The sequence below is a fragment of the Schistosoma haematobium genome, chromosome ZW (genome assembly GCF_000699445.3).
Source record: "Schistosoma haematobium chromosome ZW, whole genome shotgun sequence".
Classification (NCBI taxonomy): Eukaryota; Metazoa; Platyhelminthes; class Trematoda; order Strigeidida; family Schistosomatidae; genus Schistosoma; species Schistosoma haematobium.
This window is the reverse complement of record NC_067195.1, coordinates 443,992-468,230: the sequence shown is the minus strand read 5'-3', so window position 1 is coordinate 468,230 and position 24,239 is coordinate 443,992. Positions and strand designations below refer to the sequence as shown.

Here is a 24,239-nt window from a genome sequence, read left to right as displayed (position 1 = left end):
TGGATGATGATGATGCTTTGGATGCTGGTGCTGCTGCTGCTGATAATGATGTTGATGCTTTTGATGACGATTTGGATGATGATGATGATTTAAAGTTTCCTCATTATTTTCAGTTTATTTATCATTTTACTTAAAATAAGCATCCTTCTAAAATGTAGAATACCACTGAAACGCCGATTAGATGAACTTTGTGCATTATGTAATTAGTACAGAAGATGTTATTAAATTTATCAAGTAGAACAGATATGTTAACGAAAAATCAGCATATAGGCAAAGACGGATAGTGGCTAGCAGTGGAATCCAGGACGCGCGTTTCATCCTACCTGGGATTCGTCAGCTGGATGCACCTCGATTTGAGTTGTTGTTCACTCCGGGATTCAAACCCAGTACCGTTTGCTTCGAACACCATCGCATTATACACTTAGCTATTGAGTCCTGATAGCCATTTGCTTGTACAATGGGGTGAAGTTTATATTCACTTGGTATTGTTTTACTTGAATCTTCCCATTGATGTTTTAGGACTGAAATTGATCAGTCTCTTATTGGCATATGTGCATACTGTGCGTATTGCTTCGACATTGCTTTAATTTACAAGCTAAGTGGATCACGCGATGGCATCTGAAGCGAACGTTACTGGGTTCGAATGTCAGAGTGAACATTAACTCTGGGATTCAGGTACATTCTGCTGACGAGTCCAAAATAAGATGAAACGCGCATCAAACTGGATTCCACTGGTAGTCACTATCCATCTTTGCTTATAAATATTCTTCGTTTTTTCTTCGATCACTGAATGATGAATTGAATGATCGTTTATTATAAATATAGTTGGTTTAACGTCATTTGAATGTTGAGTATTGGCTAATGTGATGCTTTTCTTATATTTAGTAATTGAATTCTATCAATCACGTTTTAACCGATATCACTCCTACAAAATATCAGTCTCTTATCGAATATCTCAATGATAGCGTCCTATACTGGAACTGAGTGATTAGGATTCGAATGCAACAGAAAGTATCGGTTCCCTTGAGATATGAAGTACATCTTGTTGTTGAGTGTTAACTAGGACAAATTCTAGGTCTAGGATGTTCTGACGATGACTTTCAAACCATTTATCTAGTTTTCTTTCATTATTAATTTAAAATCTTGAATCTTTGTGGTTGAATCTCTTGCATCACTTGAATCACTGGCATACAAAAATGTTTACTTTTCCTTTAATCAATCAGGCGAGACTATAATTTATGAACGAGCCAATCGGATTTAAGGTAATAGATCTTGAATTTTGGCGCGACATTCATTCATCCACTTGGATAAATGACATTTTGGCATTATAGCTCATGTCATTTAGTGATAAAAACACTAAACCTAATTCGTAATCCTGACATACAACTGTAAATCTTAATCTTGATTCCACACCCAGTAAGTAAGTGGAAATTATGAACGTCAATGTGACATTGCTCAAAGGTCGTACATAACTTACAGTTTCATCATTATTTCTTTTAGTTGAAACTATAAATCCCTAACAACGGAATTATCCGTTTAATGCTCTGTAATTTTCAGTAGTTCCCCAATAGATATCATTTCATGACAGGAGATCAATTTTAGTTAATCTCTACAAACTACTTAATCAAATATTAATCGCAAGTTCACTAATGATTGACTTCAAGCGAGATTTTCAACGTTCTAGTGAAAGGTAATGGCTGGTGAATGTTAGTCATATCCGGAATGAAACGGTTAATCTTGTTATTAACTGTTCTATATAGAAAATGAGTTGAAATTGGAAATAATGACCACTGTCTGTCAATTCATTGACCACATGATATCTATACACCTCTGATTATAAGCTTTATTTTGACCTATGGATTAGTATTATTATACGATTTACCATTCTTGAGTTACACCCAGTCTATCAATTACTATCTTCTACATTCACAGTCACATTTGACTAAATCTTGTACAAACGTTGTTTTCTATGTTATGTGGTACGATGTGTTCTGTTTTGGTTTATATATAAACCCAGTATGTTTGAAATATCATGATTCATATTTCGGAGGTTGAGATTAGTGTCCTGAACGTAATAGACAGTCAAAGCTAGGCAGAAAAAAGGATCGTTGAAGATTCTAAACTACTCATACTTGTTTTATGCGTCGTCATTGGTCCGATCGATAAGCCACTATTCTCTCATTGACGGTATCATTACGTCATATATACATATTAATAGGGTTACAAGGTCATAAGATCTAACACTAATAACAATTTTTCCAACTATTTGATCATGGGTTTGTTATTAAAGTTGAAATTAATCTGTTCAATCCGTGACGTATGCTACTTATATTGACATAAGTAGTATATAACTCTAGTCAGGAATAGAATGTCTGGCAGCACATGGTCAAGAAGATCGACGAGGAAAGAATAGGAACAGAAAGCGATTGGTATGGAAATGTAGGAACAATAAAGTTCTCAGATTTTACTAAGATGTTCTGTAATTGTGTGTTCAAACACATTCGATTGTCCCCACTTGTGTTTTCATTCACTAAAATAGTACTAATATCCATAGCACATAAACGTTGATGTGATTTTGATCAAAACTGTTTTTATTATCAGAAGGCGATTTTATGAAGACTTTCGTAACTTAATGGTTGAATTGATGAGTTCATTGAAATTAGACCACCATGAAAAAACCTGGAAGAACTGGACAGCCATTTCGCCCTATTATGGGACTCCTCAGCAGTGCATATCTACGATTCCACTGGTGAGATTCGAACTCAAGACTTGTTGGTTTCACGCGAGCACTACCGTGGAGTCTCATACTACGACGAAAAACGGTTGTCCAGAGCTTCAAGGTTTTCCATGGTGATCTAACTTCAATTATTATAAGCTTTAAGATGAAATACGAATATTCTGTATGAAATTTATTATTATTATTATTAACCAATTAATTGATCTGCAATGATCATTTCTTCATTTGTTGATCAAATGGATAAATCAATAGAGATTGATTAGTTAAACTAGAATATCATTGTAATATGGTCGTTGTTCATATAAATAATGACGTTTAACTTCTGGTGAAAATGATGACGGATATTCTGACCATCTGACAGCTCTTTTAAAATCGGTCCAACGTTTTGATTGATAATCAATAGGAGTACCCTAAATGTTAACAACAACAACAGAAGTTACATAATAATATTGACATATCTGTTTTTAGAAAAAAGGACGAAATAATCTGAAAAAAGAAGGGAACTATTTAACACTTCATTGTGTTAAGCAAATATGGATAGTGGCTAGGAGTGAAATTCAGTTTGACGCACGTTTCGTCCTATTATAGAACTCGTCTGCTGGATGTACCTGTATCTCAGAGTTGATGTTCATTCTGGGATTCGGACCCAGTATCATTCGCTACTGAGTCCTGGATTTCACTGCTAGCCACTATCCATCTTTGCTTAAAATAAAGCTTGTAACTTAAGGCTATATCAAGGCAGTCAACATAGAATGCACATATACCATCAAGAGACTAATCAATTGTAGTCCTAAATAACAATGAGAAGATACAATTAAAACAACACCAAGTGAATTTAAAACTTCATTGTATTAATCATAATCAGTTTAGTAACTGTAAGATGAATAAAGTTTATACATAAAACCATGTAATGAATCCAACTAAATAATAAACTAAGTTACCATAAACCTACTACATGCTTGTGTTTTTAATATCATCTCAAGATTGAATGGAAAGTCAGAAATAACTCATAAAGAGTGTTATAGGACATTGGATTATTATTAAGATCAAGGATTTGTAAAGTTTGAATATGTTAAGTTTGTAGTGACCTACTTTTATCGACAGAACGCGAGTGCTGTAATCGAAACAGTTACTATTATAACCAATTTTACCAGGGGTTGTTTTACTGTACTTGTTTGTTTAACTGTACTAAAGACATTCTCTTTTCCGTTGATTGTGACCTTGCATGGATTTGGTTACGCTCAGTAACCACACTTGTACTCCTTTGGCACGATCTCGGTATTCTTTCGATACCACGAGATCTCTAAAAAATACATCTCGACTACGGCCATCAACTGGCTTACGGGAGATCTTATAGGTTAACTGGCACATAGTCTTCCTGTAGTGGTGATCATAGTCAACCGCGACTTGACTCCACACTACAAGTTCATTGAAAGTTCCGAATATTCTGATCTCTGTCATCGATTGGAAAATGTTTTAAATCTATGATTTCGAGTTTGAACTACATTTAAAAAAATTTTCAATTCACTTGATGTTGTTTTACATGTATCTTCCTATTGCTATTTAGGTATACAATTGATTAGTAGCTAATTAGATAACACGATGGTGTTTGAAGCAAACGGTCTTGGTTTGGAGTCCCGGAGTGATTATCAACTCTGAGATTTAGGTACATCCAGTCGATGGCTCCTACTGTTAGCCACTGTCAATCTTTGTTTGAAATACTTTAAAATTTGTACAGGATATTTCAGTTTAAATTCATTAATCAAAACTTTTTATTAGTAAGATATTTTCTACGTTCTACAAAATATTTGTAACAAAGTCATATTTACATCATAATACAGTCATTACATTGATGGAATAGAGAATATTTATAACTGAACAGAAAGATTTTAGGATTCTTATGTTCTCTAAGATGAACAGTTAAGTCATATAACATAGATTCCATGTCTTGACAACATCGTTAGTAAATACTTCAAAAAGAAGGAAGCTGTCCAAATTTCTGCCCACCCCCCCCCCAAACGAACTATAGAATGGTTCTATTGATCTTGAGTCTGGCCGGTGTGTACATAATATATCACAAATCTCACTATATTAATATTAAAATAATAACAGTCGTTCTTTATCAATTCACAAATGTGACCGTTCAGAAGATGAGAGCAGTTCAGTATGTAAGTCCAATACAAGTTAACACAGTAAAAATCTCACAGGTTGAAATCATGAGTCAGTTGAAGCTAGACCACCACTGAAAACTTGGAAGCACTGGACGGCCGTTTCGTCCTAGCATGGGACTCCTCAGCAGTGCGCGTCCACGAACCCGCCCCCTGCGGGATCCGAACCCAGGGCCTACTGGCTCCGCGCGCGAGCACTTAACCATTAGACCACTGAGCCGGCGTCCGACGGTGCTTCCAGGTTTTCAATGGTGGTCTAGCTTCAACTGACTCATGATTTCAACCTGTGAAATTTCTAAAACTCTCCACAAAACCCATTCTGATTCGTTCTTTATCAATTCACAGATGTGACCGTTCAGAATATGAGAGTAGTTCAGTATGTATGTCTAGTACAAGCTAACACAGTAAAAATTGTCATTTTCGACTGTATCAAGTATTTCTTGTATAGTTTTACAAAGAATCATGATATGGTAGTGTGTAGTGACTGAACTAGAAAATGTCCACAGTAAATTACCTCTGAAAATCATAACGAACATTATTATTATGATCATCATCACAAAGTTGTGTCTACAATCTAGAACTTGGATTTCGACTATTAAGTAACAAATTTTGTTTCTGTTCTACTTACGTCAATTTGGATAGGTAATTGATATTATTAAATCATACACAAACAACATTGTTCAAAGCTGTTTACGTAAACCTCTGCTTGTTCACTCATGAATACATTTTAAAAAAATTAATTGGTTTATTTTGTACCGTAGATCACCAAAGTAGATGATCTGTGTCTAGTGATTGGAGACCTACTGGAGTTAGTGAGACCGCCACTGCCACCGTATTCACATATCATTACATATCGATGAGACTATAATTAATGGAAGATATCTGAATGACTCTAAAGTCACCTTGAGAATATTAATGAACTTATACTAGAGCTAAATAAAGATTATGAAGCAGTTTGAAGAATAAGGACTATAATTCACAATTGATGGTTAAGGTTAGGAATTAGATTTAGAGTTTTCATCACGAACTGACATCAGCTAAAATATCAAAACTCTATTTAACCAAATGAATGAATGAATTTTGCGCCAAAACCCATGATCTGTTACTTTAAATCTGATTGATTCGTTCATAAATTTTAATCTCACCGACTTATCTCGTAAATTGTATATTGAACTTTATAAAAACATACAAGAACATTATGTTTAAATGAAATCATTTTCATAGGTGATCATAGGCCTAGATATTTCGATGATTAATGTTATGCTTATTGTATTCGTATATGATTGCACATTAGTCTGGTTCTTTTAATGATTATAAAATCGATAGGTCTTGGGTTCGAGTCTCGAGAAGCGGGATCGTGGTTGCTTACTGCCACTGAGGAGTCCCGCAATAGAACGAAATGGCATCTCAATGATTCCAGATTTTCCATGATAGTCTAGCTTTACTTGACTCATGATTTCAACTATTAAAATCATTATAATTTCCACAAAAACCCCTTCTAAACCAAAAAAAAAAATGACTAATGAGAAGATGGAAGTTAACTTGAATGTACATTGTCAAGGTGTTTCAAATATGTAAGTAAGTACATATGTGACATCATACTGTTCATTGATCTTAGCATCTTCGTAGATCTTTTAGGCTGAACTTACATCGGGGAGCATGAATATAAACATTAAATTATAAAGTGACGGTTAAGTTATACTGTTGAACTTTTGTAAGTATTCTACTATTCTATTATCTATCTACTTAACCATTCATCAATTCATTTACTGAACATTCAGTCACTAATGAGTTCCATAAACCGAAGTAGGTTGAATGAGATTTGTAACTACAGGTTGGAAACTTGATAATTTATTCAAGTTTATACTCCCGAAAATATGTTTTTCTTCGACGAGACTATAATTTATGGACAAACTAATCCGGTATAAAATAACAGGTCTCGGATTTTGCCACGAAATTCACTCGTCCATTTGTCTAAATAGCGTCTTGACATTTTAGCTAATTACTAGTATAGGGGTTGTGGAGATTATTAAATTTTTGATTGAGATCATGAACTGATTGATGTTAGACCAGCTTTTGAAACCACGAAGCACTGGACGGCCGTTTCATCCCATTGTGGGACTCTTCAGCAATGCGCATCCACGATCCCGCCCGAGAGATTAGAACCCAGAGCCTTTGGTCTCGCGCGCGAACGCTTAACTTACTGAACCACTGAGCTGACCGGCATCCAATGGTGTTAATATCTAATCTCAACCAATCCACGAAATTGTGCGACTAATATCAATTTGTAATGAAAACCTTAAATGTAATTCTTAACCTTAACCATCAACAGTAAATGGTATTTCAAATCCTCATACTGTTTTATAACCATCATTTAGCCCTAATAAGTAAGTAGATATTCTCAAGGCCAGTTTAGCATCTCTCTAAGCTAAATTTTAAACTTTTTCAAGTATTACTTACTTATATCTGAGTAAGTCTAATTTCCATGTAAACTGGAGGCTTGTTTGAACATCTGAACTACCTGTTCCTACCGTTGATCCAAATATTTCAACACGTTATCTAATTCAGATGTTTGTTTGTTTTAATACACATCGTTATTGGTTATTCATTGCATAGCCTATTCTGATGAGTTTCTCAGAAGTGTACAACCTTTCGTTGTACAAGTTACAAAAGGGCTTAATCAAAGACATCATGGTTGCCGTCAATATGTAGCAAAACGATTGTAGATTAATTAGATGTCGATTGATTGGGCTGCTAACTTCTAGCTGCCGATTACTCACTATGTTATCGTCAAAATCGACCAAGAAGTAAGAAATGAGAAACTTGTTGAAATACTTTGTCTTGAGAATTCCATGTTCTACCAAAAATACATGGTACTGAATATAGGCAGTAATAGTAACGAAAATGATTAACTACTATAAAACAGCCCAATTTAATAGAGTAATTACCATATGGGCATAATTATCTTTGATCTATCAAATTGTTACAACTTAAGGTTCTGTACCGTTATCAATATGTAACGTAATGATACCGTCAATGAGAGAACAGTGATTTATCAACCGGACCGATAACGCATTAAACAAGTACGAGCAGTCTAGAGTCTCTTTCGGTCCTTCTTCTTGCCTAGCCCTATCTGTTAAGTACGAAACACCAATCTCAGCCTCTGCAATATGAATCATTTTTTTCAAATATACTGGGTTTATATATCAACCAAACAGACCACATCGTACCATAAAATGGAAAACAAAATGTGTACAAGAACAAATGGCGTATGAACCAATCGTTGGTCACCGGATACTATAGGACTACATCTCCTTACGCTGCTCCACTGCCTTGTACATCAGACCTTCAGGTCTAAGGCTCTGGGTGTGTCCCTCTAAGAAAATCACCTGCTTCGGTTTGAGCACCCGGGCAGTATCACAGCCCTCACACATATCAAACAAGATTTGTGTAGTGCATATGTGTTTGGTGCCTCCTTATACCAATATCTATGTGTTAAAATAAATAAATAAATAAAAGCTAAAAGTGACTATGAATGTAAGTGACTGTAACGAATAGACTGGGTATAACTCAAGAATGATAAATCGTATAATAATAGTTCATAGATCACAATGAAGCATGTAATATGAGGAATATGAATATGTATAGATTAGCTACTTATTATACAATAAATATAAATGTATCGTATTGGTCCATAAATAGATCCCAACAGTTACCATTCATTACTCTCATTAGGATATAACATCAATATACTTTTTTTCACATTTCAACTCGTTTTAACAAACATTTTACCTCAAGTGTTTACTTCCTAAATTCCGTTATTATATCATATTTACTCTTCCGTAATCCCACAGGGGGCGGGTTCATGGATGCGCACTGCTGAGGAGTCCCATACTAGGACGAAACGGCCGTCCAGTGCTTCCAGGTTTTCAATGGTGGTCCAGCTTCAACTGACTCATGATTTCAACCAGTGAAATTTACTAAAATCTCCACAAAACTCATTCTTCCGTATATATCAACTAATAACCATATTTGTCTATATAATTATCTTATAGATTAATGGCAATATATTATATGAATTATTCAATGAATTCCTAGTTGTGATTCGACTGTACACATGGGAAACAAGTTGTTGATATGAAAGAGAAACCCAGTCAACTGAAAAACTTCCTATTTTTTCATCTTTTGGTATCCTAACGGTGCCTTTTGTAAATGATGTTAGTAGATCTTTCATTTGGTTAAATTTACTTATGATATATTTTAATAACATTCATCTATCGATTACTTTTAAACTAGTGGAAGTACACCATCGACTGCCTCGATGTGAGATGTTCAACGGTACAGGAGTAGGTTGGAAGAAAGCTAGGGGTGGCCAGATCAAAACATGACACAAATCCATGAAGTCACTGACAAGTGAACTGAGCCATGTTGGTAGGTGTAGACTACCTGGTTGGAATCCGCGAGACGATAGCAATCGATGGTTAGAGACATTGAATGACATGGCTGAAAATCGTTTGTAATGGCACATGTGCATCCACTCTTTGTGTTCTTCCAAAATCTAAACCTCTGAATTGTTCTTGTTCCCTTTTTATCCTTCCGAATTTATTTCACTGAATTATACTTGTTGAATAACATCTTCAAACCCTAATCTTTCTGATTACTGCTTATACTCTTACCACATCTACCACTACGGAATTTGAATCGACAACTGCACCTCTGTGCTAATGTGGTGTGGCAACTCGAACTGATGTACGTACGTACGAAGTTCTACGTTGTTACTGACTGACTGACTGAATGGAAGAACAGAATAATAGAATATTGTTTCTAGATGGAACATCAAAAATAGAGATATATAGAAAGTTTACAGTTGGACAATATACTCATTTCCATAGTGTTATACCAATAAGATACGAAAGAAACTTGATAAAGATCGTAACTCATCGTGCTAGAATGGTCTGCTCAAATGTGACATCGTAACTTTCTTAGTAAGAATGGATACTCAATGACATTCATTAGCAAATACATGAATGAGATGAAAAGAAGGACAAGATTACTTATCGTACTGAAGAAATTACTATTCTTAAAATTACAATTCTGAAATATTGCTATCAAAGAAATTGTTACTCAAAAGTTAAGAAGGGCAGTACAGAAAACATTTACTGCAACCCAAATTAAATGCCGTCTTCTACAATCGCCTCATAATAAAAACCGTCAATAAAGACAAACTGTTTGAATTCGCCACATACATGAGTATTCATCAATTCAAACGCTCCAGTGGAAACTATTTATATAGTGCGTACAATTCGGCCATTTCAGTCATCGCATAGCAGAACACCATCCGTCTTGGTTGAACAAAAGATAGGTAAAAGTGATTTAGAGTTATATTCTCGCTCACTTGATGGATACAAGTCATCAAGTTGACTTAAATAAAGCTTTTAAGGTTATCCATTATATGCCAATTTAATAGTTGAATTCATGAGTCAATTGAAGCTAGATCACCATGGAAACCCTGAAAGCAGTGGACGGCCGTTTCGTCCTAGTGTAGGACTCCTCAGTAGTGCGCATCCACGGTCCCGCACCCCGCGAGATTCGATCCCAGGACCTATCAGTCCAGTGCTTCCAGGTTTTCCATGGTGGTTTGGCTTCAATTGACTCATGATTTCAATCAGTGAAATTACTAAATTATTGGAGATAGATCGCATTATTCACCAATCTTATTCATAATCAAAATCTTATTTAATCAACTTCTTACATTGTCAACATATGATTAACAAAGTAATTCATGGAGTTTACATTGTATTCAAATCATTTTGAAATATAATGACTGATTAGAGTGAAAACTATACTTATATACCAATAGTATATAATTATGAACTACAAAGTAGAGATAATAGGCTTTCATTCACACTTATACTGTAAGGGCTAATGAAATTATCCTATTGACTTGAAAGAAGTATCTACAAAGAGGTTTAAACCATTTAAGCCAATGTTCGAATGCTGAACAGTTTTGGTTATTAAAGTACTATTCCATAGATGCATCATAAATAAACAAAAAAGTATGCATTCTGTCTATGAGTAGGTCATATAACTAAACCCCATTGCACAAGCAGGTGGTTATCAGCACTCAATAGCTAAGTGGAAAACATGATTGTGTTTGAAGCAAACGGTTTTGCGTTCGAGTCACAGAGTGAACATAAACTCTGAGATACAGGTACATCCAGTTGATGAATCTGAAATAGAAAGAAACGTGCGTCAAACTGGATTCCACTCCTAGCCACTATCTATCTTTGCTTAAAATAAAGCTTGTGAATTAAGGTTATACCGAGGCAAACCACACAGGATGCACACATACCAACAAGAGACTAATCAATTGTAGTCCCAAATAACAATCGGAAGATACAAGTTAAACTATGTTTAATAGAGTAGAGAAATTTTCATATAAGCTATTTAATAGGGAGCAAATCATTATAAATTGCATAGACTATGTGTAGAGATTGTTCATCTTTAAGAAGTTTAGATCATAATTTCTAAATAACTCAAACTGACCTGTACCCATTACTTTTTGTCATAATGGTTTTAAGGAGAACGATTCTGGTGAGAAGTAGTGACCAGTGGAGTTCAAACAGGTCTGTTGTGAGATAGTAACTCACTGAAGACAATGGTGGATGTATCGCTCAATTTCGTGGATTAGTTGAAGTTAGACATTAACACCGCTGAATGGCGGCCAGCTCAGTGGTCTAGTGGTAAAGCGCTCGCGTGCGAGGCCAATAAGTCCTAGGTTTGGATCTCGCAGGGGGCGAGGTCGTGGATGCGCACTACTGAGGAGTCCCACAATAGGACGAAACGGCCGTCCAGTGCTTCCACGTTTCCAAAGGTGGTCTAACATCAATCGGTTCATGATTTCAAACAATGAAAGATGTTCGCTCATTTCCATGCATTGGTTATAGCAAAACATTAACATCGTCTAAATGCCAGCTCAGTGGTCTAGAGGTTAAGCATTCGCATGAAAGACCGAAAGACCTAGGTTCGAATCCTGTGAGTGGAATGATGGATATACACTACTGAATAATTTCACAATAGGATAAAACGGCTGTTTAGGGATTCTAGGATTTTAATGATGTTGTAACATTAATGGGTTCATGATATCAATCAATAACATCATCATCTCCATAACCCCAATAGTGATAAAAAGAAAATTCGTTGAAGCAATGAATTCAGAACGATCCACCTTTTGTTATTGTTGTACAAGACTATTGTTTTAGTGATGTCCTGTTCAGTATTTTGTTGTCACTATGATATTAGACATATCGAATGAACGATACTAATGATCATGGGTTCACTTTATGCGAACACAGTAGAAAATAAACGGCAAAAACAACAACAAAATTGAATTTCTGATAGATGTTGATCTATAAAGATTAAATTATTGATTGTTTGTTTGTTTCTAGCGTGTTCGATTCAATATGGCACAAACTATATCTGTGAAATATGTCATACATTGGAAAAATGTTTTTTTTTTCCCTTCTAAGATAAACTTTCATAGAAACAATAAACGGTAAACAATGTCAAGTCAAAATACAAAAAAAAAACATTTTTCGCAAAAAAATTTAAAAAAATATTTTTCCGTTTACTAAATTTCACTAGTAAATACAAATAGAATGATTCAATATAATTACATAATTAAGTTCTAGTACGCGAAACCAGTAGGTTCTGGGTTCAAATCTCGCAAGGGGCGGGGCCGTGGATGCGCACTGCCGAAGAGTCTCACAATAGGACGAAACGGCCATCCATTGTTTCCAGGTTTTACATGGTGGTCTAGCTTCAACTGACTCATGATCTTAACCATTGAAATTACTATAATATCCACAAAACCCATCTGCTATTGTTTAGTTAGACATTAACACCGTTGGATACCGGTTCAGTGATCTAGAGGTTAAGCGTTAGCACACGAGACCGATAGGTCCTAGGTTCGAATCTCGTGAGAGAGGGATTATAAATGTGCACTGATGAAGAGTCTCATACTAAGACGAAATGACTTTCCAGTATTTCTAGGTTTTATATGATGATCTAGTTTTAATTGACTTATGAATTCTGTTGGGGGTTATTTGATCCCCAGAACTCATATGATAAATACCTTATTATTGTATTCTTGTTTTCTCACCAAAACTGTTCATTTTTCCCATTTGGGAGAATCTTAAACGCTACTGGTTCGTTGTATCTTTTGTAACGTTTCCCAAGGACAATTTTATGCTGTATATGTAGACGTTTTGATTTGTGCCTGTTGTGATTCCTCGTGCTTCGACTTATTTAGAACTTGTCAGCTGTGTATATGGTTAGTGCTCAAATTTAGCATTGAATACTGTTAACATAAAAATATGAAGATTTACATATGATAATCATTCTAATATCCAGTTTAGTCTTTAATAGTTTAGATGTTTTCGTTGTTGACATTCTGACTGAATTCTCATTAGTCTTAATTAGCATAAGATACAAACTCTGGAATGTAGATACATTCAATTGACAAGTTTCAGATAGGATGAAATGCATATCTTGGATTCTGCCATTAGTCATACTATATCTATTCTTTATTTACATTATATGCTTAAGAATATCTTGGTGAATGTCACTGAGCAGTTTGATGAATAACGTGTTGATGGTTGATATGATAGGGATTCGGTTCAAGTTACAGAGTGAATATCAACCTTGGAATTAAGATGTTCACTTATTTCACTAAAAATAGGTATATTCTGTTAGATTCATTCATAGAACAGGAAAGCGATATTTAAAAATAAATTTGACCGCTTTTATTCTTTGATGATTTTGACGAAGAACGAAAGATCTAGAAGATCTTATTAGTAAGTAGTTTTCATTACAGATTAATTTCATTTGGGGCACTACTGAAATTCTTATTGAGCAGTGGATAGATACTTTGTTTCAGTATCATATTCCTTAGCACTATTCACCCATGTCATTCACAAGAGGTGAACTTGTGACCTTCAATTCTCATAACAAGCTCTCAACCATTACGCCATGAGATAGGCATCTAATGATGCAGACTTCTTACTTTAACAAATATGGCAAGACAAATCTCCAGTGACATTGATGAAAACTTTTTTACTGATGACATGATTGAGTTTCACTGGTCATTTATATTAGAAGAAAACACAATTAAAGAATCAAGTTTAACTCATAGAAGTTTTCTAACATATTGTGGATATTTATGAGTGGATTTTAATTACTTTTTGTACGGGAAACGTACATCCTTAATGGATTGTCTAGTTAGAGACTTGTCTTAAATTATGATTAATGTTTAGAAGGTGATTGATAAAGTGATCAAAAATACTCGTTTTGTTGTATTTAAGATTTGTTAGATGGATACGTGTTGATTCAGAGACAGGTACTGGATGAATTCGGGTACATTCAGCTGATAAGTACGAGAAAAAAACATCGAGGATCTCATTACTATCTATAATTCAAATACATTATGTTTATTTCAAGTAAGTCTTTCATCCTTATAGAAACGGGTACTAGGTAAGGATGGCAAATCAATTGATGAAGTAGTGAAACTTCATCAGTTGAGATGGCTGAGACGCGTGTTACGTATGCTCAAACACCGACTGCCTCGATGTGCGTTGTTTTGTGGTGTAGGAGTAGGTTGGAAGAAAGCTAGGGGTGGCCAGATCAAAACATGACACAAATCCATGAAGTCACTGACAAGTGAACTGAGCCATGTTGGTAGGTGTAGACTACCTGGTTGGAATCCGCGAGATGATAGCAACCGATGGTTAGAGACGTTGGATGACATGGCTGAAAATCGTTTGTAATGGCACATGTGCATCCACTCTTTGTGTTCTTCCAATTGAAGCTAGACTACCATGGAGAACCTGGAAGCACTGGAACGCCATTTCGCCCTACTGTGAGACTCCTTAGCAGTGCGCATCAACGATCCTGTCTCACGAGATTCGAACCATGGACATTTAGACTGATTGTAAACTGTTCACGTTGTACTATCAAAGTTTAACGAACTTATAAAAAAAGTAATCCTGTAATTAGTCATGTATTTTGATATAAGTTAGATGGATCATCCATTGTAGTCATACTATGCACATATATGTTGTTTGTTTTCAATTATGGATATACTACTAATCAATTGAGTGATGCAATATCTAATAGTAAACTGATGATGGCCCGGGATAGAGTGTTATAGAGAATGTTGGTCAGCGGCCTATAATCCATTGAGAGTAACAGGCGTAAGTAAGTAGGTAAGTAAGCTGATGATTTCAATAAACCAAGTAACATTACAGTCAACTAGCAAATTTCATGTTTATACTATTTTCATCAAATAAAAACTTTTTGAAATCTCTTAATGCACATACAAAGTCAATGTTTGATCTTATCATTGTTAAACATACACAGTCTTATGATTAAGAGCATTGAAATGAATTCATAGAATATTCAATGAGTTGAATGATTGAATTATTCTGTAAATTTTATTCATCCAACATATTTAAAATTCATTATTCACTAGTATACTTATCTTTTATTCTGAGCATTACAGGTATTCCATAAGAAGTCTGCTGAAAACATCAAAATATTTGAAGCGAACGGTCTTGGGTTCGAGTCACAGAGTGAACATCAACTCTGGGATCCAGGTATGTTATGGATGCAGAATAATATGCCAATCATTGTCATGTTAAGTCTATGGTGGCCTTGGACTTTAAATATACATTCCCTATTGGCTATTATTTAATTCATTCGTTACATATTGTGTAAATGTTGTTTTTTATTTTATCGTACGATGTGGTTTGTTTGGTTAGTACATAAATAGAGTATGTCTGAAATACAATGATTCATAACTCAGAGGCTGTGACTTGTGTTCCTGACTCAACTGGCTGGGACAGACTGTGAAGCGGGATCAACCAGGGCTCTAGGTCGTTCATACGTGTTTCCAGTGTTACTGTGATCGATCGATATAAACGCTGCTTATCAAAACCTGCAGTCCACCGTTACAACAAGGTACATCCAGTTGACGAATCTCAAACAGGACGAAACATGCGTCATTTCTAGCCACTATCTATCTTTGCTTAAAATAAAGCTTGTGAATTAAGGCTATATCGAAGCAATCCACACAAGATGCATATATACCAACAAGAGACTAATCAATTGCAGTCTTTAATAACAATGAGAAGAGACAAGTTCAACAACACTAAGTGAATGAAGACATTAGTTTCAAATATATAGACCTACTATAATCAATTTTCTTATTTTTAATTTATTCAAATGTATTTGTCAGTATTTATTTTGGGGGGGGCGGGCGAGGAAGCACAAAGCATTAATTTACAGTTTCCGTATTAAAACTCAACTAAATCCAGCTGATGAGTTCATACATACATTTGGACGAAACATACATCTTGGATCCTACTATTAATCATAATCTTTCTATATCATTTCTTAGTCGTAGTTTTATATTGAATCAACTGGGGGGGGAGGTATATATAGTTTGATTATTTTGTTTATATACTTGGCAACAAAAACAAACAAAAAAGAACAATTCAATGTTCAACATGAATCAGGATTATAACTATATTGGGTGCTAATAATGAATTAGTCAATAATATTGTTACACAGAGACTATTCATTAGAAATAATTTGTAAACTTACCTCTGGTATAACGACTCCTTGTACAGAAATGATTAATAAATAACTGAATAATAACAATGAAATAATTTTTGCAAAGTTGAACGATCTCATCTTCATCATGGTCATCTTCATCATCATCATTATCATGAATGAAGAAAGAGTTATCTATGAAGAACAAACTTCATTCCTATTCAACATTTTATCCTATTCCAATATAACCTGTCCTATATCTTTATTGGTTATAACAGATGAAAACAAACAAACATTGATTGTGATTGAGTAAAACTGTGTTACATAGATATTTCTTTATGTAGGTAAGTAGGTAGGTAAGTAGGTAGGTAGGGATGTAGGGAGGGAGACAGGGAGGGAGAATAATGTTTTTCTCTCCTCAAACATATTTAACCAATCCAAAGTAAAACCATTTTAATATCTTCCTCATTAAAAATGATGAAATGTATCATAACTCATTTCATAGATGAAGTCTATGTAAAATAAAATGAACAACTATAACCATCAAAAACATTAAAAGAATGAACACCTATTTTGTCGTATTGTGAGACTCCTCAGCAGTGCGCATCTACGATCTCACTTGCGAGATTCGAACCTAGGATCTATCGGTCTTGCGCGCGAACGCCCAAAGTCTTAATCGCTGATTTGGTATCCAGCGGTGTTAATGATGTCTAACTTCACCCAATCCATGAATTTTATTTAAAAGAATTGCAAACGTATAAAGTTGTATGTGTAGATGCATAATACTTGGTTGGGGTCCGCGTGACTATGGTAACCAATGGTTGGAGACTGTGGGTGACATGGCTCAGAATCGATCGATCACAATGGCATCGGTGTATACACTATCTGTCTTCCCTTAAACTAAGAGATTAAAATCAATTTATATATTTCTTTCTACCAACCAACTAATTCTTTATTGCTGTACTATATCCTTATTGCAATCTTTCTTTTATATATCACTACCACTATTGAATTAAATACTTTTATGAATCCGGTGTTCATCTAGCTGTGCTAATGAGGTATGACAACTTGGACTGACACATATAGGTGCCTGGTCCTACGTTGTAACTGACTGACTGACTGAGTAATAGGGCGACAGCGGTTGTCTTGATCTCTACAAGTTTAAATTGTTACTGGTATTTATAAGTTCCTATTTCTTAATTTAAACTATACAAACTTCATATTCACAAATAATATTCAATATTCAAGATGAAAAGATATTTCACTTTGAATCTGGAACAATTTTCCTCAAACTGTACTTGGAATCAATTCAATACTGTACGAATGCTGACAACAACGATTTATTTATCCTGGTGATCGACTGGATCATGAAGTCGTCAACGTCTGAGGGGAAGCGTGGGATACAATGAACAGCTAGGATGCAGCTGGACGATCTAGACTTCGCAGATGATCTGGCCCTCCTATCCCAATCGCAGCAACAAATGCAGGAGAAAACGATCAGTGTAGCAGCAGCCTCAGCAGCAGTAGGTCTCAATATACACAAAGGGAAAAGCAAGATTCTCCGATACAACACAACATGCAACAGTCGAATCACACTTGACAAAGAAGATTTGGAATATGTAAAAACCTTTACATATTTGGGCAGCATCATAGATGAACACGGTGAATCTGATGCAGATGTGAAAGCGCGGAGCGGTAAAGCAAGAGCTGCATATTTACAACTGAGGAACATCTGGAATTCAAAAAAACTATCTGTCAACCAACACCAAGGTCAGTATTTTCAATGAAAACGTCAAGACAGTTCTACTGTATGGGGCGAACAACTACGAAAGCCATCATCTAGAAGATAAAAGTGTTTATCAACAGCTGCCTACGCAAGATACTTCGGATCCGTTGGCCGGACACTATTAGCAACAACCTACTGTGGGAGAGAACAGACCAGATCTCAGCGGAGGAAGAAATTAGGAAGAAGTGCTGGAAGTGGACAGGATACACATTGACGAAAGCACCCAACTACATCACAGGACAAGCCCTCACATGGAATCCTGAAGGCCAAAATAAAAGAGGAAGACCAGAGAACACATTACGCCGGGAAATGGAGACAGATATGAGGAAAATGAACATAGATTGGACAGAGCCGGAAAAGAAGGTGGTGGACAGAGTGGGTTGGAGAATGCTGGTCGGCGGCCTATGCTTCATCGGGAGTAACAGGCGTAAAAAGTTAAGTAAGTAAGACAACAACATTTATATCACAGTTCAGTAGTTGAATCTAGGGACAAATAATTAGATTAGTGTTATGATTGGGCCCAATGATAACAGTTTCATAATGATAGTTGAATTTTCTACCTTATTACTAGATTATTATTCTCACTATCTTTATTCATTATTATTTTTTTGGTAGAATATAGAATTCTCAATACAAATTATTTTAACAAGTTTCTCATTTCTTACTTCTTGGTCGATTCTAACGGTAACATAGTGAGTAATCGCCAGTTAGATGTGAGTAGTCCAATCAATCGACATCAAAACGATGTACATTCATTTCGCTGAATATTACCAGTAACCACTATATCTCTGATTAGGCGCTTTTATAACTTGTACAATAAAAGGTTGTACACATCTGAGAAACTCATCTGAATTAGGTTATGCGATGAATAACCAATAATGATGTGTATCAAAACAAACAAACATCCGAATTAGATAACTTGTTAACATTATTGAGATCAATGGTAGAAACAAGTAGCTCAGATGTTCAAACAGGCCGCTACAAACATTTGTTATAACTTATTAATTACTAACGTGACTCTAGCAAAATAACATTCACTTGGATATTTTGGTTATGTACTCAGGAGAGTAGATTGTTTAAAAATCTTTTAGTCGGTATTTCGTTAAACTTCATTGTGACATAGACATTCGATGAGGATTGCGTATGATCATGTATGTGGATGTGTGTATATTTGTTGTCTATTGCCTGGTTATCAATATGAAAGATATTGAATATGACAAATAGACAGAAGTTAGAGATGCTCATTAAAAATCAAGGACATTGGAACATGTTTCTTCTTATTATAGAGCTGCTACACAGTTTTGAGCATCCAAACCAGTTACTTAAAAATAGTTTCATCAGAACATTTTATTCTTAAACGATGTTATAATCTTACTTTTTGAAACTATTTTTTAACTTACTTACTTATGCCTACTACTCCTCGTGGAGGAGAATAGGCCGCCAACCAGCACTCTCCATTCAATCCTGTCCTAAGCAATCTTTTCCAACTCTTTCCAGTTGTTATTCATCCTTTTCATATTTGATTCTATATCCCGATGTAATGTGTTCTTTCAACTTCCTATTTTCCAATTCCCTTCAGGATTCCATGTTGAGGCTTGCCTCATGGTGTAGTTTGATGATTTGCGTAGTGTATATCTGATCCATTTCAATCGTCTTTTCCTAATTTACTCTTCAATGGTATCCGATCAATGGATGTTGAATATCTTGCATAAACAACTATTTATGAATACTTGCACCTTCTTGATGATGTTTGTAGTAGTTCTCGAAGTTTAAGCTCTGTACAATAGAATTGTCTTGATATTCGTATTGAAGATTGTGACTTTAATATTAATTAACAGTTGTCTTGAGTTCCATATATTCGTCAATTGATTTGCTAATCTTCGCCTTTGATGTCTGTATCTGATCCTTCTTATTTATCGATGATGTTTTTAAGCTATGTTAGTATTCTCAATCGATTAAAATCGTTTACATTCGATATAAAACCTGAAAGTGAGGTGTATAAAACTGAAGCCAAATCTTTTTGTAAGCAATGATGGATAGTGACTAGCAGTGGAATCCAGGACACGCGTTTCATCCTATTTGGGACTCGTCAACCGGATGTATCTGTATCTCAGAGTGGATATTCACTCTGGGACTCAAACCCAGTACCATTCGCTTCAGATGCCATTGCAGTCTTAAACCTCAATAGGAAGATACAAGCCAAACAATACCAAGTGAAGCCAAATCTGTTTGTTTATCCACTAAGAAAGGATAATAAATAATTCTTTTTCATTTCTCCTCATTTGTTTATATAAATGAATAGGTTTATAGGTTCAAGTATATACTTGGTTAAGTTCAAGCTGGGATTATATAAGAATAAAAATTAATCATGATACTTATGGTTTAATAAGTCTCTTTAAGAAAAATATAACTTGCTATCAATCTATGCATCTTATTTCTTCAATCAAAATCAGTAAGTAACTATAATAGAGATAATATAAACGATTGATCAGTTCGTTATTTCAACGTTTTATGGATGTACAAAGTGATTAAATATGTATTGAAGTATGAAATTTCTGGTAAAAAAGTCGATGAAATTGTATAACTTTGGCTAACTGGATTATTTATAGTATTTAATAAGTAACTAACTAACTTGAAATGAAATAGAAGACCTTGGGTTTGAATCTTATGAGGCGGGATCATGGACGTGTACTACTGAAGAGACTTGCAATAGAATGAAACAGCCGTCTAGTGATTCCAGGTTTTCAATGGTAGTCTAGTATCATGCGGTTCATGATCACAATCAAAGTATTCTGTTTTTCAACAGTTGAGATCATGAGTCAATTGAAGTTAGACCATCATGCAGAACCTAGAAGCACTGAACGGCCGTTTCGTCCTATTGTGGGACTCCTCAGTAGTGCTCATACACGACCTCGACTCCTGCGAGATTCGAACCCAGGATCTATCAGTCATGCACCAGGCGCTTAATCAACTGTTTTTAGTAGTGTATATAGGTGTAAAACATTTTAATTGAGATCTTTATGTTGGTATTAGTTAAGTGTCAGAAATCTTCGAGAATTGTCAAATTGCTAAAGAGTTTGAGTATTTTTTACAATTACTCAAACAGCTAAGTTTTTTATATTGCGTTTGATGAACTTAAATTAATAATGTATACTACTTATTAAGATTGTAATCCATGTAACACAATTCATTTAAAACAATGATGATCAATCGATATAACTCGACTCAGCTTTAGTTATTTTAAGCGCTCATCGGTCAGACATAATTCGCAGTTGAATGTATATGCAAGTTTACAATGATGTATGTATCGCTATTTCATAGAGATGAACTATTTGAAGCTTTCCTAAGTAATTTAATTGGGTGAGGATTTGTAAGAATACGATTTTCTATATTTACTTAACTAATATTTGAAGTTTTGGACATTGTTCCCTTTATATCATTATGCATGGTCAGCGAATAGTGAAGTTCGTAATGTTTAGAAAATTTCACTTAATTCAAGATACTACTTATATTTTGTAGTGGAATAAACTTTACAATCTCCACAACCCCTAAACTGATAATTACTATGTGCTCACTAGTGACTAGCTTCGTGACGGAATTTTCGGAGTTCTGGTGAGAAGCCGTGACCAGTGGAGCTAATCCGTGTCGGGTAGAAACAGGTGTCTACCTCAGTAAAATGGAAGATGGTCGCGCAACTTCGTGGATTGGTTCAGGTTAGACATTAACACCATCCATTGGATGCCGGATGGCTCAGTGGTTCAGTAGGTTAAGCGTCCACGCGCGAGACAGATAGGTCCTGGGTTCGAATCCCACGAGGCGGGGTCGTGGATGAGCACTGTCACAGAGGCGTCCCACAATAGAACGAAACGGTCGTCCAGTGCTTCCAAGATTTCAATAGTGGTTTAACATCAATCGGTTCATGATCTCAACCAAAAAAAGTAATAAATTAGTTATTTTACCAATCAAAGATTGCATGACATTCATCAGTTACATATCGTTGTAATATGAATAATTAATCAATAAAACCCTGTATTCCATTTCTGAGTATCAATGCTACTTATAGATTATTCATGTACATTATCACATTATTAAAACTATTCGGTATGGTCTTTGTTTTTTCAAAGATTTCATTTTTAATTTATATTATATTAGTCGAAATAGTAAATTTTTGAAATATCTTAAGAGTTATATCGAAGTGCTTAGAGCTTAACAAAGACTTGTTGCGTGCAATGCTGGTATCGATTTCAGTATAAGGTTGTGTAAATTATTAAGTTTTTCGATTGAGATCATGAATCGATTGGTTAGACCACAATTGAAAACCTGGAATCACTAAACGGCCATCTCATCCTATTGTGGAACTATTCAGTAGTGTGCATCCATGATCCCGCTTGCAGGATTTGAACCTAAGGCCGTCGTTCTTGCGTGCGAATGCTTAACCTCTAGACCACTGAGCTAGTATCCAACGATGTTAATGTCTTACTACAACCAATGCACGAAAATGAGCGACCATCTTCCATTGTACTGAGGTAGATACCTGTCTCTACATGACATAGACTAGCTCCATTGATCATGGCTTCTCATTAAAACTCCGAGAATTCCGTCACGAAGCTAGTCACTAGTGAGCACATGGGTTCGAATGCCGCAAGCGAACTGCCGAGGAGTCACACAATAAGACGAAACAGCCGTTCAGTGCTTCTAGTATCGTTTGCCCATTTAAAAAATACAGTCAGTCTGTAGGCTCTAATACAAGGTGATACTATACGATAATATTTTTGTAGTAAATGAAGTTGCCTCTTGAAATCAAAATTATTTAAAAGGTGTACAGCTGTAAATACATCTCATTCAAGCAATCTTTCTAAAGACTATTCTTAATAAATAACTTTCATGAGTAACCGATAACATGTGGATATTATCCATGCTTTGTTTGATTACTGGCACAGGGTAAGGAATTACCGTTAATATAGTATTGTGGAGATTATTCTCTTGGGATTTTGTATTTTGTGTTGACTGTATACAGACAATCATCCAAAAATAAAGAAGGTTGAAATGTTGTTTTAGCCCAGTGAATCTGATTTTGTTTTAACACACAAATATTGGTACAAGAGGGCACCAAATACATATAAACCACACAAATCTCATTTCATACGTGTGAAGGCTGTGATACTACCCAGGTGCCCAAACTGAAGCAGGTGGTTTTCTTAGGGGGCCACACCCCGAGCCTTCAACCTGAAGGTTTGATCCACGAGATAGTGGAGCAACATCAGGAGATGCAGTCCCATGGTAGCCGGTCACCAACAATCAATTCATACGCCATTTGTTCTCTCAGGATACTGGAGACCATGTGCACCATTGGTTTGGGATCCGGTTAAAGCGCCGGACATTCGCTTTTCATCCTCTCATTTTCGTAAACAACAGTAATGCCACGAGAAGGCAATGAGTAGAACCTTCCTGTCAGAGGCTATATACGCGTGGCCATATGAGAGCATTTGGAGAGGGAGAGCGGACTCTCCCCACTCTCGGACGTATCAAGGCATTTGGGGGCAAGTGAATCTGAGCTTTATTTCTGATGGAGTCATGGATGAATACTATTAAACAATGACAGTCAGATAGAAAGATTAGGAATTTCAAATCTTATTGGTCAGACAACTATTTACTAAATGTGGAATATTTGAAGGATCAGTAAAAATACTCTTTAAATAACATCTTCAAACCCTAATCTTTTCGATTACTGCTTATACTCTTACCACCTCTATTACTACGGAATTTGAATCGACAACTATATCTCTGTGCTAATTTAGTGTGGCAACTCAAACTGACGTATGTACGTACGTAGGTCTACGTTGTCACTGACAGACTGAACTTCAAACTATTCATTTGTATAGTTACTAAAACCGAATCTTGAAGTAACATTCTGACAGAAATAGTATCTTCATACCAT

At 35.4% G+C, this 24,239-nt stretch overlaps 1 protein-coding gene across 1 annotated transcript; it reads right to left on the bottom strand.

Annotated features, from left to right (window-relative positions):
* Nucleotides 1-1,841: 1,841 nt before the first annotated feature.
* On the bottom strand, nucleotides 1,842-23,326 carry MS3_00002537 (uncharacterized protein; the record flags this gene model as incomplete). Its single annotated transcript, XM_012941053.2, has 4 exons — nucleotides 1,842-3,147; nucleotides 12,380-12,429; nucleotides 16,567-16,609; nucleotides 23,255-23,326. 4 exons carry the CDS (start codon nucleotides 23,324-23,326, stop codon nucleotides 3,001-3,003), a joined length of 312 nt encoding a protein of 103 aa, XP_012796507.1. The 3' UTR covers nucleotides 1,842-3,000.
* Nucleotides 23,327-24,239: the final 913 nt, after the last annotated feature.